Source organism: Dipodomys merriami, unplaced genomic scaffold (assembly GCF_024711535.1).
Source record: "Dipodomys merriami isolate MVZ:Mamm:240054 unplaced genomic scaffold, mDipMer1.0.p SCAF_37, whole genome shotgun sequence".
Taxonomy (NCBI): Eukaryota; Metazoa; Chordata; class Mammalia; order Rodentia; family Heteromyidae; genus Dipodomys; species Dipodomys merriami.
This window is the reverse complement of record NW_027205270.1, coordinates 12,277,388-12,294,707: the sequence shown is the minus strand read 5'-3', so window position 1 is coordinate 12,294,707 and position 17,320 is coordinate 12,277,388. Positions and strand designations below refer to the sequence as shown.

Genomic DNA, 17,320 nt, shown 5'->3' with positions numbered 1-17,320 from the left:
CCTGGGTTCAATTCCTCAGCACCACATAAGCAAAAAGCAAAAAGCCGGAAGTGGTGCTGTGGCTCATAGTGGTAGAGCGCTAGCCTTGAGCTGAAGAGCTGAGGGACAGTGCCCAGGCCCAGAGTTCAGGCCCCATGACCGGACACACACACACACAAAAAAAGATGTGTGTCTAGCAAATGTTTAATTGCAAAATGCAGACAAATCAACACCTCAAACCACAAGAGCTTTCCCCCTCCCCCCACCCCAATTCTGGAGCTGGAACTCAAGGCCTGGGCACTGTCCCTGAGCTTCTTTTGCTCAAGGCTAGCATTCTTCCAGTTGAACCACAGCACCACTTCCAGCTTCTTCTGTTTTTGTGGTACTGAGGAATCGAACCCAGGGCTTCATTCATGCTAGGCAAGCACTTTACCACTAAGCCACATTCCCAGCCCAAGAGCTTTAAAATTTAACCAAAGCATCTGTCCTGGGATCTGGAGAAGATATGTGAAGGTAAAAAATTGGAGTGAAATCTGGAGTACTCAGTGAAAACTATAATCTTGTGTTCTTAATTGCCCCTTCCTCATTTCTGAAGAAATAAGTGTCCTTACTTAGAAATATTTGTCCTTACTTAGGTGCCATCTTAAGTCAGCACATGCTGACAGTTGGCTTCTGGTTTGCCTGGACTGACTTTGGCAGTCTTAGCCAACCCCTCCCTCCACCCCACTATTTCTAGGTCATGGCTTTGTCCCCCTGTCCTGAAGTCTGTTTCTAATTAGAGTTGGGTCAGGCTGCAGGTGTTGTGGGGAAGGTAGGGAATAGTTTTGCCAAACTTTTCCACTGGGAATAAAGACTCTTGTTCCTCTCTAGGGGATACCTAGTCAGAAACAGACTGAGAGCCATTCCTTGGTGCCTGAGGCCTTTCTCCAAGATGTTTAGTAGTAAAACCAGAAGCCTTGTTTCTCCTTTCTAAGTAGTCCCTGTGCTGTCTGTGTGCTCCTAGGATCCCTGATAATGGCTCCTAAGACCACAAAAGACAGGTCTTATGCTGTGACTTCTAAGAAGGACACATTTTATGCCAGGTGTCAGTGGCTCACATCTATAGTCCTAGCTACTCAGGAGGCTGAGATCTGAGGATTATGGTTTGAAGCCAGCCCTGGCAGAAAAGTCCCTATGAGTCTCATATCTGCAGTTAACCACTCAATAACTTGAAGTGGTACTGTGGCTTAAGTGGTAGAGCACTAGCCTTGAGAAAAAAGAAGCTCAGAGTTCAAGCCCCACAACTGATCAAAAAAAAAAAAAAAAAAAGAAAGAAAGAAAGAAAGAAAAGGACACATTTTAGATAAGGTTGCCTTAGTTTTTTCAAGAACGTTATGTTTGGGTAGTAGCTACCCCACCCTTTCAGTAATTGCAGTCTACCTGCTTCCTCATATTTGGGAATCTCTTATTTTCCCTGGACCAGTCCCATCCTTTAGGATCCTGTGCATGTGTCACTTCCTCTAGGAAGTTTTTACCAGGTCTTACTTCTCAAAGCCTGCATGTCTAGGCTTTATCCCCACTTAGCTGGGTAAGATGACTGTGCACGTAACTTATTGCATCTTTGTAAACTTCAATGTCCTTATCTCTGACCTTCTGCAGGGCTGTCCTGAGTTCCAGTACTGAAAGTTGGCTGGAACTGTATTGTGTTGGACAGGCAGTACCTCTGGAGCGTGTATTTCGAGTGTCTTTGTTAGCCTTGTGTGCTAAAATATTCCTGCCCCCTTTTTTTATGGAATGTCCCTTCATGGGCCATGCTGGATGGTGCATCCACAAGTAACCTTCCTGTTCATCTATCCTGCTGGGGAGTAGCTAGAGGCTTAAATGTGATCTTTGGGGCTCTGGAGGACCTCAGCATGGCCATATTCCCTTAGGCCTCTGCCATTAGATGGATACTCAGTGAGGCCCTTGTATGATTGGTGTGTCCTTGGGGCTGCAAGGGGGAACTCTGGCCCTTTAGTTGGCAGTATTTAGGGAGGAAAAGAAAACCAAGGGAAAGACACCAGTCCTAAGAGTCCTGGGAGGAATAATAAGACAATGCTTAGTGCCCTTTGACCTAGGAAGTTTTAGTGGACAGAAAGAACCCACCACCTCCACATCAGAATCTGGATTTCCAACAAAAAACTCCCCCTCAAACTCTTTATTTTAGGTCAGAAGAGAAATAAAATTCACACTTACTACCTTTAAGTCAAATGAATAAAAGAAAACAGTTCATTGGGTTAACAACAACAACAAAAAAGGTCAAATGAAAGTAACATTGTTCTGCTCATATTTAAGTGGTCATGGAAGATGTCTGGATTGGCTGGCACCTTTTCCTTCACTCACTCAGCTGGCAGAGCAAAGCTGATCCCTTGGCAATCCAGTAGTCGCTGGGGAGCTTGGATGGTAAGAGGACTGTCACCACGAAGTTGGTTGAATGGCCTAATAAAGGAGGCAGGGTAGAAAAGGAGTTCTTACTTTAAGAATAACCTTCCAGGGGGCTAGCAAGGTGGCTCAGAGGTAAGAGTGATTGCCTTGCATGCATGAGGCCCTAGGTTTGTTTCCTCAGCACCACATAAGCAGAAAAAGCTGGAAATGCTCTGTGGCGCCAGTGGTAGAGTGCCAGCCTTGAGCTGAAGAGCTGAGGAATGGTGCCCAGGTCCAGAGTTCAAGCCCCATGACTGACAAAAAGAAAAGAAAAGGAAAAAAAAAAAAAAAGAAAAAAGAATAACCTTCCAGGGCTGTGAAGGTGGCTCAGTGGTAGAGTGCTTGCCTAGCATGCATGAATCCCTGGGTTTGATTCTTCAGTCCCACATAAACAGAAAAAGCCAGAAGTGACACTGTGGCTCAAGCAGAGAGACAGGTATGGAGAGTTGAGACATCTGGCTTCTATGACCTAGCTGCCTCAAGAGACGTTAGTTCCAGTTTTCTTTTGGATTCAGATAAATTAATTAATTTAGTGCCAGTCTTGGGCACTAACTTCAAAATACCCACACTCAATATTAGAACAGATACAATGTATAAGCTGGCTCCCAAACTCCCTTGCTGTACCACAGAGTGAGTTGGCTTTGATTGGCGTGTATCTTGGTGATCGTATGAACTAATGGTAAGAACATCCTCACCTGTGGTAGAGAGTGTTCCTGCGCGGGCCCCTGTTTTATACAGCGGGGAGTGGTAAAGTATATGGGATGGCTCATAGTTTTGTTGTGGTTCAAAATGCAACACAGGCAGCATTGGATTCATCTGTCCGGGCAACGCGTCTTCTATGACCATGTCTTTATCATCCCATCGGGACGCATCCATGAACATCCCATGGACAAGAACACCATCCTCAGGAGAAGGCAGCTGAAAAGTACCCAAGAGTTTAAAGGGGAAGAAGAGCAGGCCATCATCTATGTCCTGGGTCCTCTCCAGGTGGTTCTAAAACCACTGAAGTTACAGTTCTTACAGGTCAGAAAGGGGCACGTCAAGGTAGATAACTTGCTTCTTAGTTTGGTACCAAATCTCAGGCTTGTCACACTCCACGAGGATGCCTAAAAGAGGAGACCCTGGAAACTCTTTCAGGGGCTTCAAACTATTTGATATCATGATGTAATGACTTCTCCCTTTCTCCTAGGAAGAGGATGGGATAAGAGGGTTGGGATTATCATCCATTGTGATTAGCCAGGCCTTTCGTCCTGTGATCAGACGTCTCCATGATGCACCCTAGTCATCCTTCCTCTAACACTTTGGCCAATTTGGGCCTGGCACTTTGGAGAACTACAGGAGCCCGCCTCTGTGGATAGAGGGTTCAGCACTGTGAGGGTACATGTAGTGCACTTTATAGTGAATAGATTATTTTGGTGTCCTGAAGTTCGGTTTCTTATGTGCAGCCAGGTGGGGTGGCCTTCCTGTTTAGGGGGCTGCTGTATACATTCTTGTGTAAGTTTGTCTGAAAAATTACCTTGACACCTACTTGCCAAGCCAGCGTTTTAATAACTGGCTAAAAGGGGGGCAAATGTGATGACAGTAACTCTGCATAGTTGTAACAGGCATTTACTAAGTGGGCCAATAGATGGGCCAGCAAGACCACCTGAGTCCCCTCCCATCTCAGAGAGCCCAGGTTGGCACTGCTGAGACTTAGGATGGGTAGGGTACAGTGGCAGAGGCCCTGATGGAACTTGTAAACTTCTGTCAGTTATCCCTTGTGATAGAGTGTGGAAAAACACAGAGGAGGGCCAGCATCTTAGAAGGCTTTGGTGAGGGCTTTTATGTGAGGGGTGTTTTGTCTTCCTGCTGCCTCAGTGATTTTTTTTGACATGGGCCTGGGACATCCTTTTAGCCAAAAAAAGTTCCAAAAATAATGAGAAGCGCATCTCTAAATTTGTTTCCTCCTTACTTGGGAAATATTTGATGTGAAGAATTTCTTTAAAGACCTGTGGGGGCATGGATGATATTATAGTATTTCATAGGGCAAGTGAAGAATATAAGGTCAATCTAATCTTTGTCTGTTTTGCTAATCAAAGCAATGGTTAGATCTGAGTTGGGTGGCTAGAGATAGAATCACCAGCAACAACCTTACATGCAAATACTGTGAATTTTTAAGGAAAGCTTAATAAAAGCCACTTATTCCAACTATACTAATTGGTTAGTAAAGACTTTCTTGGAAAAAGAAATGTGGACCAGGTCTTTGATTTTGCAGTTAGTATAGAAGGTGGTATTTGTAAGGTATACACGTGTGGAGGAATGCCTTAAGACAGAAATTCCTCTTTACAATCCTGTCTCAGCACAGCTAAGCTGCACAGCTGAGACTGACAAAGGCAGACTTCAATCCTGCATGAACACTACACACACAGGGATCTTATAAAAATAACATCTTGCAGAGATTTTGATGTCATCAGGGTATGTCCTGGAACTGGGAGTTTTAAAAAGAGCTCATCAGGTGATTTGAACAAGGTTGAGAATCACTCCTCGTTTAGAGCAGCGATTATCTAACTTTTATGGGCTTAAAAACTCCATTTAGGACTTGCTAAAGTATAAACTTCTGAGCCTGGTGTGGTGGGGCATACCTGTGACCCCAGCTACTCAGGAGATGGAGGTTGGAGGACTGAGGCTCAAGACTGGGTAAAATATATGAGACTCTGGAAAATACACTGAAGTCCAAAGGGCTGGGGGTGTGGCTCAAGTGAAAGAGCACTTGACTAGCGAGTGTGAGGCCCTGATTTCAGTCCCTAGCACTGTCAGAAACCCTGCCTCCCCCAACACTTCCAGACCCCAGCTCAGAATTTATGATTTAGAGGGAAGTGTGGGGATTCGCACTGCTGACACCATTAGTGCAGAGATGGATAAGAATCGATGCACCAGTGGAGTAAACCAGGTAGACTGCTTTCAAAGAGTGTTGCTATTAGTGTGGTACAGTTGGAGAATATATGTCAGTGTATCAGTTCTCCTAGGAGGCCAGGAGTAGATGCATAGGCAAATTGAATTCTAGCCCTTCACTATTTGTACAGTATGTGGGCCACATGGCACATTCCATTCATTAATACTGTCCCCCACTGAAGGGGTTGTCATTCACCCCACTTTACAGAGAAGAGCATGGAAGTGCAGGCATGTTAGCAATTGCTGTGGGGCATAGAGCTGAAAAGGCGGGGAGAGTCATGAGTCAAACTTAGGCTTTCTTGGAACTCTTATTTTTAATACCTTGTTATATTGCCACTGTACGGTGAGAAAAGTTACTATAAGCCAGGCATTGGTGGCTCAGACCTGTAATCCTAGCTACTCAAGAGGCTGAGATCTGAGGATTATAGCTTAAAGCCAGCCCAGGCAGGAAAGTCCATGATACTCCTATCTCCAATTAACCATCAAAAAGCTGGAAGTAGAAGTGGGGTTCAACTGGTTTGAGTACTAGCCTTGTGCACAAAAGCTCAGGGACAGTTTCCCAGGCTCCGAGTTCAAGCCCCAGAACAGGCACACACACACACACAAAAGGTACTATAAATATCTTCAAGAAGTAAAATAGCAATGCTCAGAAAAATAGTTCTATAAATTTAGGCAGTCACTGCTAATCTTAGCACTAAGTGGAGAGCTTGTCTTGGGTTTATGGTGACCATTGGGCCCCTCCTGTTCCTGGAAATGGAAGGAGAGAGGGAGGGGAGGGCAAGGGGGACTGGCTGCATTCTGCAGTGGTAGCTTCTTTGCCTTAAGAGTCAGGTGGACAGTACCTCCAGGTCCATGGGCAAATCTTGTCCAAACTTCACTATCTTGGCAGCCTCTATTACTGCAGCCTGATCCCGGTAGGCAGGAATCACGTGGTACTTGAAACTCAGCTCATCTATAGGCAAATTGTATTTCCGAGCATGGTTTTGAAGAGTTCCTAAAAAATATGAAAACTGGAAAGCTCGATCCTTTGATCTGTAAACTCCCTCCCTGCGGCCCCTCCTCACCCCCCTGCCCACACTGCACCCCTCGTTCCAATCAGGTTACTGGAGCATGAGAGAGCCTCCAACAAAGAACACTCTTTGCTGAGCTACTTTATAGAGAATGGAACTCTGCGGGTCATATGGGGAGGGGAGGACCCAAGGAACACACAGGTTCTGAGTGTTGGGAAGAGGAGAAAGAGGGCCAAGTCTCAAGTGTATTTCCCTTCCATGAAGAAGGCAAACTAGTGAGTTTGTTTCAGGGGAAGATCTGTTGAAGTTCGGGTGGTTTTTTTTTTGTTGTTGTTGTTGGTTGTGGTTTGAACTTTGGGCCTGGGCGCTGTCCCTGGGCTCTTCAGCTCAAGGAGAGTGCTCTACCACTTGAGCCACAGCACCACTTCTGGTTTTCTGGTGATTGAAGATAAGAGTCTCACAGACTTTCCTGCCTGGGCTGTCTTTGAACTGCGATCCTCAGATCTCAGCTTCCTGAGTAGCTAGGATTACAGGCATGAGCCACTAGCACCCGGCTGAAGTTTGGGAGTTTTTACCCAGCTTGGTTTATATGGATTATGTGTTAAGTATTAAGAGACAAATGAAGGGCCTGGATAATTAACATTTAGAGGCCCTAAAGTCTGGCTAGCTTTGGGCTCTCTAGTCAGATTCCCCAAGGACCTGGCGGTCCTATTAACAGGCCTTTCGCAGTCATGCTATTTCCACAGCTTCTAGAAACCCCAAGTAACAAAACACCACCTTTCTTGTGGGATTTTTCTTTCTTTCTTTTTTTTTTTTTTGCTTATGTGGTGCTGGGGAATCAAACCCAGGGCCTCATGCATGCAAGGCAAGCACTCTACCACTGAGCCACCTTCCCAGCCCCTCCTGTACCTGTTAGAAATCCTTGAGGAAAGAAGAAACCAGAGATCCAAAAGGACTTTGGCTGTCCTCTTCTGAGCCATAGCTGAAGGAGAAACATTATTTCATCATGTACTTTATGTGAAGTAGAGTTTGCCAAACTGAACCAAACAAAGTCATATTTTGGAGGGTGGGATCTAAACTAGTCCCGAGTCAGTCACCAGCCCCATTTTCTTGCCTGCCCAGTTCTCCTTCCCCATCCACCAGCTAGACTGCAAAGCTGGAGCGTGGTTACTACAGAGCCAGTGGAGAAGGGCAGAGTAAAAATCCACATGTGTTATGTGGACCCATGTTGCTTTGATTTGTACCTCATAGTAGAGTCCATGCACTAAAGGTAAAATCCCAAGAATGTCCTGGAATTAAGTTGAAATGTGGGAATACAGACCGATGGAAAAACCACATCAGAATCAGTGTAAGACTTTTCAAGAGATTGCATTCTAGGTATTTCTAGGTATTTCCTTATTTTTTTTTTCTGGACTTAATCCCTTAAAGGTTGTTAGGCAGAGTTCCCTAGGAACCTCAGAGCCATCCATAGGGCTGTATTCATCAAACCACATAGAGATGAAGTTTCTTACATCCAGAAATGCAGTTCTAAGAATAAGATCTTTGACCCATGATGCCAGTGGCTTTAAGGATGGATAGGCTGTGTTGGACCACAGAGAAGGGACCTGGTTGTTGAGGAAACTGTTATAAACCTTTTCCATTTCTTCAGACATCACCACGAGCCCAGCAATGGCCTTATCTAGGGTTTGTAGAGAAATCTGAAACAACAAAAGAGATTGGTGGTCTTTCCAGATATAGTTAACAATGTAGACGATGCTCATGAAGGGTTCCAGCCTCTTTTCATACTGTCTGCTTTGCCAGACCTTACACTCTTTTACAACATATGACCCTCTCTGCTATGGAGATGAATGAGATGCAATGAGAAATAACATGTGCAACTTCTGGATCACATTTTTCAAAGGAAGCTCTGGTTTGGGGCCTTCTCTTTTCCCCTTCCCATTGATTGGCAAAAAAGAATAATTGGAGTAGTGAGATTAGATGCAAAAATAGATGCTATCTGTTGGGGCTGGAAGAGCCAACTTGATGAGCTGTGTGCCCTAGATAGGACTTCCTCTAGCTCTGAGGGGAGGATAAAGTGAATAACTATCTTGTTTTGGATAGTATTGAGGGTGTTGATCACAGAAGCTTCATTTGTACCCTAATCCATTCAAAGCAGAAGGGAGAAATCCTGATCTGGCCAGGCAGCCTGCTCATATTGATTCCTACCAGTGAAGATTTATGGTCCTAAAGTAAGGACTTCACATATTCAACTGATTCAGTGCCCACTTATCTGACAAACCTATCATTGCCAGCCAAACTGCACATCTGTAGACTTTGCTTTTCCAACAGGTGACAGACATGGTCTTTGGCTTTAGAAAGATCTACCAAGTTTCCCAGGAGACTTTACCCTGGCCTTAGACCAGGTATTTGGTTCTCTGCTTAGCAGTGACACATTTACTCTTATGCTCAATATTTGATCTCTAGTAGTCTTTGTTTTTCTGTTAACAAATTAGTGGACAGAGTAAGTAGGAAATCTTTTGCCATCATCAAGGCAAGGAAATCCAGAGTCAGCATCTGGGAGCACAGGACAAAAATTAAAGCAGTTGTTTTCACATTTCAGTTGCATTGAAATCAGCTGGGGAGTTCATTTAAAATTCATACTCCCAAATCTGTCCTTAAGAAATTCTTTTTTTTTTTTTTGGGTCCGGTCGTGGGGCCTGAACTCTGGGCCTGGGCGCTGTCCCTCAGCTCTTCAGCTCAAGGCTAGCGCTCTACCACTTGAGCCACAGCGCCACTTCTGGCTTTTTTTCTTTTTGCTTATGTGGTGCTGGGGAATCGAACCCAGGTCCTCATGCATGCAAGGCAAGCACTCTACCACTGAGCCACCTTCCCAGCCCTGTCCTTAAGAAATTCTATTCAATATGCTGGGAGCTGGTGGCTCATGCTGGTAATCCTAGCTACTCAGGAGGCTGAGATCTGAGGATCAGGGTTCAAAGCCAGCCTGGGCAGGAAAGTCCATGAGACTCTTATCTCCAATAAACCACTCAGAAAATCAGAAGTGGTGCAGTGGCTCAAGTGGTAGAGTGCTAGCCTTGAGCTGAGGGACAGCGTTCAAGCCCCATACTGACAAAAAAAATTCTATTCACTTGTTCTGGAGTGGGATCTAGGAATTTACATGTTGAACACACACTACAGAGTAGTTTAATGCAGGTATTTTGTGGCCCATCCTTTGAGAAATATTGATTTGCATAGTCTTGGACAGATGTTGCAATTAAAGGCAAAAGACAGACATAAGGAACAGCCCCAGGAGCCCTGGCTCACTCTCAACTGCTTAGGTCACTGACCAGTTTCTAGTGAGTCCATGGTAACTCTGATATCACATATTCCCTCAGTCACTATTAGAAACATGAAATGGGAACTTGTTAGGAGGGTAAATTCAATCTTAGATGAATCTAAGAGTTGGCAGTATATCTAAATGGAAAATCTGAAATGAATAGAATGGAAAATTGCAGCACACTCATATTATTTTCTACAAGGATTTGATAGCCAGAAGCAATGATGAAGTTAAGCTCTCATACATGTATTAACTTCAGCAGGTTATTAAACCGGTCCACTTCTTGGCCAAGAACTGTGGTCAAGGAGTTCAGGCGTCCTTTAGGATCCTTGACAAAAAGGCTTTCAACAGCACCCTCCATCTGCAGGATCTCTGAAATACACAGAGGTCACTCCTCATCACTCTGCATTTGGCTTTAACCTTACATTACCCTCCCCATCCCCCCCGCAAGCCAGCTTCCCTTATTATTTAATGTGAACGCACAGAGCTTACGTGTGACAAGCTTTCTATTATTAGAAATATTAGACTTTCTATTATTAGAGCTCTTTGGTGACTCAACTGTGTTTATATAGAAGCAATCACAGAAATCAAGCTGAACTTCCTTATGTATCAGGGAGAATTGTGTGTGTGTGTGTGTGTGTGTGTGTGTGTGTGTGTGTGTGTGTGTGTGTGTGTGTGTGTGTGTGTGTGTGTGTGTGTGTGTGAAGAAACACTGACCCAGCATTTCATTTCTTCCCAGGGGTATTTTCATCTTTGGTCACAGTTTGGGCTATGTGGTCTTTGGCTCCAGAACATAGGTGGGTAGGTTCTTGATTACTTGCATAAGCTAAAGAGAAACTGGCCATGCTAATACAAAAGGACATAGCCTCAAGGGAGAGTGGCCCTATTTTCGTTTTTCTGTGACTGAGGGAATAAAGGGAAGAGGATGAGAGAGAAAAGGATGATGTGGAAGGTCAATGTGACTTAGTGATATCTATAGATATGAGACAGGGATTTGGATAAAGCTGTCTCCATAGTGGGTGAGGAGGAGAACTGTAGACCTGGAGAAGATGCACCAGGCTTTGGCTGAATGGGAGGCAGAGCCCTGAAGACCTCAGTAGCAGGTGGCATTCCAGAAGCCAGAGGGCCTAGAAGCTCTGAGTCTTCTCTTCTACCCTATTGGTGTGAACAACTTGCTCTTTTCTGTAGAACTGATTGCGACTAGGACAGGAAGGTGTGGGAGATTGAAAGTTCAAAGAGACAGTGTTTATCCTAAGTTACTGAGGATTACTTTTTAAAGTTAGCTGAATTATGAGACTGGATTTAAACAGGATGGAAAAACTGGTCTCTTCTGTCTCCACACAGTGCACTCAATGGTGGGTAAAGAACCACATGAGCTATAAAAAAGGAAAGAAATGCATTTTCCTTGCATATCTGAGGAAAGTGTGAGTAAATCAGTGGCTCCAAAAATGCATGTGTCAGATTTCTTCTTAACCACTTGAATGGTGATGAAGTATGTGTTAGTACAGTCTCTTGGGTCCACAGAGCTTTAAGTCCATATGCCTTTGTCATTCCCCTCCATCATTCTCCTCAGGAGCAATTCCAAATCCTTGGTCTTTTTCTTAAGCCAGTTGTATCTCTGTCTCTCAGTCTCAGCAGATGAAGCTACATTTCATAGTAAAAGCATAAATATTATGAAGCTTGGAAAGAAAAACCTCCTGAGGAGCAATGGGACTTCATGAAGCAAGTTCACTCTTCCTGTAGCCCTCCATTCATCTATGCCTGTCTTTTTCACCAGCCAAGCACTTTATACACTCAAAATTGCTTAGAATCAATTTAATCGATTAGAAACCTATTAGAAATTGCTTCCTAAAATAAGTCACTCAGGATTTGCTTTAGAATTTTCTATCCAAGTAGACATTACTGGAGGAATGAAATGGCTTCTCAGAGACGACTAAAGCTCAATTCTTCTGAGGTCACATAGTGCCTGTTTTACTCGAGGTCTGGAGAGTATTGACAGGATTTAGCCAGTTTTTTTTTAATCTGCCTTAATTTTCTTCATACTAATATGACATTTTTTTTTTTGTCCCTCATGGGGCTTCAACTCTGGGCCTGAACACTGTCCTTCAGCTCTTCAGCTCCAGACTAGCACTCTTCCATTTAAGCCACAGCGCCACTTCCAGTTTTCTGAGTGGCTTATTGGAGATAAGAGTCTCATGGACTTTCCTGCCCAGGCTAGCTTTGAACCGTGATCCTCAGATCTCAGCCTCCTGAGTAGCTAGGATTACAGATGTGAGCCACTGGTGCCTAGCTTAATTGACATTTCTTGCAATAATGGACAACATATCTACAAATTTAGATCTATAGCTAGTCTATGAAAAGTGTGAGAGTGGATATCTTATGATTCTTCAGGAAAATTTCTTATCAGAAAACAAGGTTAAAGTAGTCTAGACATTTCTCTTGAATAGAGAAAAACAGTGAAATGGATTCTAGAGCATGACTATCCAATAGAATCCATAAAACTTTAAATGATAAGAAATGTTCTTTGCCTGTGCTGATCAATAAAGTGGCATGGAAATATGGATAGTGTGCAGAGGAATTTTATTTTAATTTTAGGAATTAAAATGAATATATCTTTTATTAGTACACATTGATTATATGACAGAAATTTAATTGATTTTATGTAGCTCCATGTGACTACTGGCTACTGTTTTGGACAGCACAGGTCTAGAGACTTTAGAATTATGAATCCAAGTGAAACTCAGGAGAAGTCTGGTTAAAATTAGGTAGGTAAGAAACCAAGTGGCTCCTACTGCTTCTGGGAGTTAGGATGTTAAGGTGCTATAGGCTTCAGTTCTATAAACAGAGGAGTTCATGTCAAAAGAACTTGTCAAGGAAAGGAAAAGTTTGAATATGATCTTATCACTTATTTCTCTGACTTATTCCTTCAGTTTCTATTACCTACAGATGCCAGAAATCATTCATTACCTGGAACTCTAGACTGGATAGAAGCAACAAGTTCTTGGACAATTTCATCATTGCTTTTCCCCTCTCCACCAGAAGATGACCTTGGCTGGATCTCAAGGATGGTGTTGACCAAAGTGTTGGTCTCTTTATACTAAGACAAAGACAGTGAAGACTCAAATTCTTCGCATGCAATTTGTAGCAGTATAGTTTACATATAGAAACGAGAAAAGTTCTTAAAAAACACAAGGACATTTAATCTGCTATTAAAACTTTGTATAACATGAGATAAATATGTTCAGCATGGGGAAAGGACAGGACAAACAGTATATGTGGGTCTTCACACCCTCATGCTGTGTTGTTTAGGTGGATAGTGGACTAAGTAGAGGCTTGGAAGTAGAAGAGGCTGGTGCAGGGGAAATGCATGGCCTTCTGATCCTACAACGGATCAGAGGCAACAGGTCAAATCGGAACTATTGTTAAATGTATGATGGGACAATGATTTGCTTTTTATTAGGGGTATTACAGCCCCTGGAGCTAGTGAGGTGATGACTGATGTTTTGAATTCATATCCATGACGTAAATACCTATTTTAACTCGAAAGATCACATACCTGGAAAACAAGGTTGGCATTTTCATGCATTCCAAAAATTTCTGGGTCATCTATCAAAGGCAGATTTTCAATGTAGTCCTTAAACTCTTGTAGGCTGTCAGCCAGGGGTGCAAAGTAGATGCCTGTTATAACAACACAGAAGATAAACATCTCAAATGGACTGGTTCGGAACTGCCAGGTTTGGTTCTTCGCTGTCTTGTTCAGATGATGGCTGACTCAAGTTGAAAAGAGTCTTTGCTTATTCTAAGTCTTCCTGCTTTTATTGTGCTGCCTAGTTTTGTTCCCTTTTCTTGAGGCCTTAATCATATTAGTGCTCTAAGCTTTCAGGCTGTCTCCCCTAGAAGGTGTAAGGATTCGGAGAATCCAGTGACACACTCCTGAAAGGTGTGTCTCCTGAAAAGGCTACAATTTTTTAAAAATATTTTTATTTAAAAAATAGTGTACAGAGGGGTTACAGTTCCATGAATAAGGTAAGGCTCCAAATTTATGCTCATTTAGAATATACTTTTTTCATGCTAGATGAATAATAGTCCTCTCCAAATTCTTCAAACTAAAAGCTGCATTTGCAATATATTGAAATCTGTGCTCACTTAGTTTTGCCTAATGGTGAAAGGACATGTGAGTCTAGCTTCTTGAAATTCAATGGTGGGAGATTTGTTGAGCTTATTCTATACTAATCACATCACTCCCTCTCCAGGTATCAACATTCAGGTCTATTCATAATGAGCTGTTACCAATTCATAAATTTGGTTTTAATTCAATTTGCTATCGTGGAAGTTTCCCAAGAGATACTATAATATGGCTTCTTTAAAACATATTTAGACACAATACAATCAACTTTAATAAAAAATACTTGGGTAATAGGTAGCTTTGCTCTCCAACCAGCACTGTAGGTGTTGAGTGTGGGGGCAGGGACTGAGTTGTGAAGACTGGTCACAGAGGGTGTCCGGATGGAAAACTGCAAGATGCTACCAGTGGCTTCTTGGGAGATGTCTTTTTCAGAGGCTTGAAAAGTCACTCACCTGAATCAGAGTATTTATAATCCGAATATAATGTTTCAGGAGAAAAAAACCTTTTCAAGACAGTACGAAGGCATCTTTGATCCCAGGTGTCTGTTACTCTACCACCATAGGTGATTTCACCTGAAAAGGAGTTTGTATGCTCAAATACATTACCACTGGCATTTTCAATTGATAAGCATACCCCAATTCTAACATGTTATTTGGGCACAAATTTATTTTGTACTGAAGCCAGAAAGAGTGCACCAGACCTCCCTTCTGATCTGCCCCACCTCCAAGATGATGAAAGCTGATTTTTAAAAAGTAGACGAAGAAAACCTTAGTTTACCTACTCTAGTCTAATAATTTTACTGTTGCCAAAAAACAGCAACAGAAGCCCCTGATCTCCATAGGCACATTTATCCTTCTTGTCCTTTATTTATTTATTATTTATTTATTTATTTTTTGGTTGGTCGTGGGGCTTGAACTCTGGGCCTGGGTGCTGTCCCTGAGCTCTTCAGCTCAAGGCAACAACTCTACCACTTGAGCCACAGGGCCACTTCTGGTTTTCTGGTAGTTAACTGGAGATAAGAATCTCACAGACTTTCCTGTCTGGGCTGGCTTTGAACCGTGATCCTCAGATCTCAGCCTCCTGAGGAGCTAGGATTACAAGTGTGAGCCACGGCGCCTGGCTGTCCTTCTTGTCCTTTTGCTTCAGCATATTGATTTTGAGTGTTATTCTGTCATTGGCTACACAATTCCAGAACATATATACTTTTCTTCAAATGGTGCTTCTCTTTGGGGCCCATGAATAAAACAGAATGCAATATTTATAGATAGATATGTTAGCCTTCTACACACTGTATAAATTATTGCTACTAAGCTGTATAGGGGGACAGAGCCAAAGTGAAAGAGTGACCTTGTCTCACAGAGATTATGTCTGGGGAATTGAGGTGATCCGGATGAGGTCTCTCCACAGAGAAGCTATTTTCAGAATGTTCCACCGAACCCCCACCCCAAATTATGAGTGGGAAAGAACCACTCTGGACTGGTATCTAATGTGAATATTAACTCCTTGGGAAATTCCAATCATTGCTTTAATGCCTCTCCATGTGTTGTGTGCCTGGAAGTATTTCATGGCATATTGACATTGTCAGGGTAGTTGTTAGGGTTCAATTTTGGGAAGTGCTTAATATATGGACTGGCAGATAGCAAGAGTTATATAAGCTTTCCCTATCATTGACATCACCACCACCACCACCACCATCATCATCAAAAACATTAGCCCACTTTTCTATATGTAAATATTCTCATGATGTTTCCACCATCTGAAATTCACATAGGGCATGTGAGAAGTCACATGCTGGGAGGACACTCTCCTCCCAGGGGTCAGGTAAGCATAAATCCCCAACTTTTAGATACCCAGCTGGATGTCCTGGCCAGTAATATAAATTACTGACCAGTAATGTAAATTAGTGCATCCCAGGGAATCTTTCCTTCTTGACAGTAAAGGTTGAGATTCAGTAAAGCACATTCTCTGTCACTGTCATTAAATTCATAGCAGATATTCCAACCAAGGGGGCCAAACTTCTTTCTCTCCTAGAATAGGAAATGAAAATAGTTAGAAATAAAAAATAACATTAATTTTGGGTAGACAAAAGCTTTTATTGACGCACTGGTTGCTCACACCTGTAATTCTAGCTACTCAGGAGGCTGAGATCTGAGAATCACAGTTCAAAGCCAGCCGGCGGAAGGAGAGTCTGTGAACCTCTCATCTCCAATAAAGCACTAGAAAACTGGAAGTGGTGCTATGGTTCAAGTGGTAGAGCACTCGCCTTGAGCTGAAGAGCTGAGGGACAACACTCAGGCCCAGAGTTCAGGCCCCATGACCGACCCCCCCCACCCCCCAAAAAAAATCCTGAGTTTTTGATTGTAGGTAATTGAGAAGATGGGACCACTAATTTTAGAAAGAGATTCTGGAGGGGAAACAAGAGGTAGAAGAGGTAGATTTGGTGTTTGTTAAATTGGACTTTTTCCATTCACCCAGGAGATCGTGTTCTATAGACAGGACAGAATAGAGGTGGGAGTCAAAGTTGTGAGAGACCGAGGCATGGGGAATACAGAGATTGGTGGTTGAGTTAAAACAACTTGGGTTCAAAACCAAAACAACACCCTCCGAGTTTCACAATACCACTTGCAAGTTTTTTTTAAATTAATTTTTAATCATTTACTTATTTAATATTATACTTCCTTGTTGGTACTAAAAAGCAGAACTGAATATACCTGAATAATTGCATGGAAGAAGCAAATGCCAAATACTATTTGTCTCCATTTTCTTCCAAGTATATTTTCTTCAAAAAATGAAGATGTCATTTCAGTAAATGCTCGCCTGATATTTGCACGTAAGCCTTTTGGAGGCTCATTGGTTACCTGCATTTCAGAAAGCAGAGAGGGCGAGAGGTCACAGAGTTGCATTAATTCTGAAAAATGCCCAGAGAGGCTGTAGATAATTAATTCCTATGGAGGCATTGTTGGCATGTATCTGAGTTTTACTCAATCATAGTCCAGGGAGCACAGGACTTGGTGGGATCTTCAGACCTATAATGCTTGAATCACCTGCTTGGAAACCTCAAGTCACTTCTATTTGCTGTGCAGTTTTCTACATGTGAGTCGCATGGCATATCCAGGCTTTTGTCATTGGATTTTATAGTCACCTTAAAGTATAGCATTGTCCTGCACTGTATCTCCTGCATGATGTCTCTTGATGTGGGCAGGGAGGGAAGAAGTACCTCTTGTAACCCCTACTGGTAAGTATCCCACATAATGGAAACTTCCTACACTGAATTCAAGCAGTAACACCCCCTGCGTTCCTTTCTGTCCATCCAATGCTGAGATATTCTTTTTAGCATTTCTCTGCTAAACATTTTATTGTAGAGGAAAGAACTAGAGAAGTTGAATGACCAATAACACCAGGGCATGCATGGATAGCACTGACTTCAGGAATCTTTTGCTTTCTACTTGGCCACACAGACCAGAACATGGCTCTGTGCAGGATCTGTGCTTTTCTCAGTCCCCTTGGCAAACATTCTGG

The 17,320-nt window shown here is 42.9% G+C and overlaps 1 protein-coding gene across 3 annotated transcripts in view; it reads right to left on the bottom strand.

Annotated features, from left to right (window-relative positions):
* Positions 1 to 2,140: 2,140 nt before the first annotated feature.
* Dnah6 (dynein axonemal heavy chain 6) overlaps positions 2,141 to 17,320 on the bottom strand; it is a 196,070-nt gene continuing 180,890 nt past the window's right edge. For all 3 annotated transcript variants that reach the window (XM_069989108.1, XM_069989109.1, XM_069989110.1), the window contains 11 exons: positions 16,513 to 16,659; positions 15,690 to 15,828; positions 14,254 to 14,373; positions 13,232 to 13,353; positions 12,643 to 12,772; positions 9,920 to 10,047; positions 7,874 to 8,059; positions 7,272 to 7,344; positions 6,195 to 6,346; positions 3,117 to 3,339; positions 2,141 to 2,436 (listed from right to left, as the gene is read on the bottom strand). In XM_069989108.1, coding sequence (XP_069845209.1) covers positions 2,333 to 2,436; positions 3,117 to 3,339; positions 6,195 to 6,346; positions 7,272 to 7,344; positions 7,874 to 8,059; positions 9,920 to 10,047; positions 12,643 to 12,772; positions 13,232 to 13,353; positions 14,254 to 14,373; positions 15,690 to 15,828; positions 16,513 to 16,659 — 1,524 coding nt within the window. In that variant the 3' untranslated portion in view covers positions 2,141 to 2,332. The remainder of the gene's footprint in view (positions 2,437 to 3,116; positions 3,340 to 6,194; positions 6,347 to 7,271; positions 7,345 to 7,873; positions 8,060 to 9,919; positions 10,048 to 12,642; positions 12,773 to 13,231; positions 13,354 to 14,253; positions 14,374 to 15,689; positions 15,829 to 16,512; positions 16,660 to 17,320) is intronic.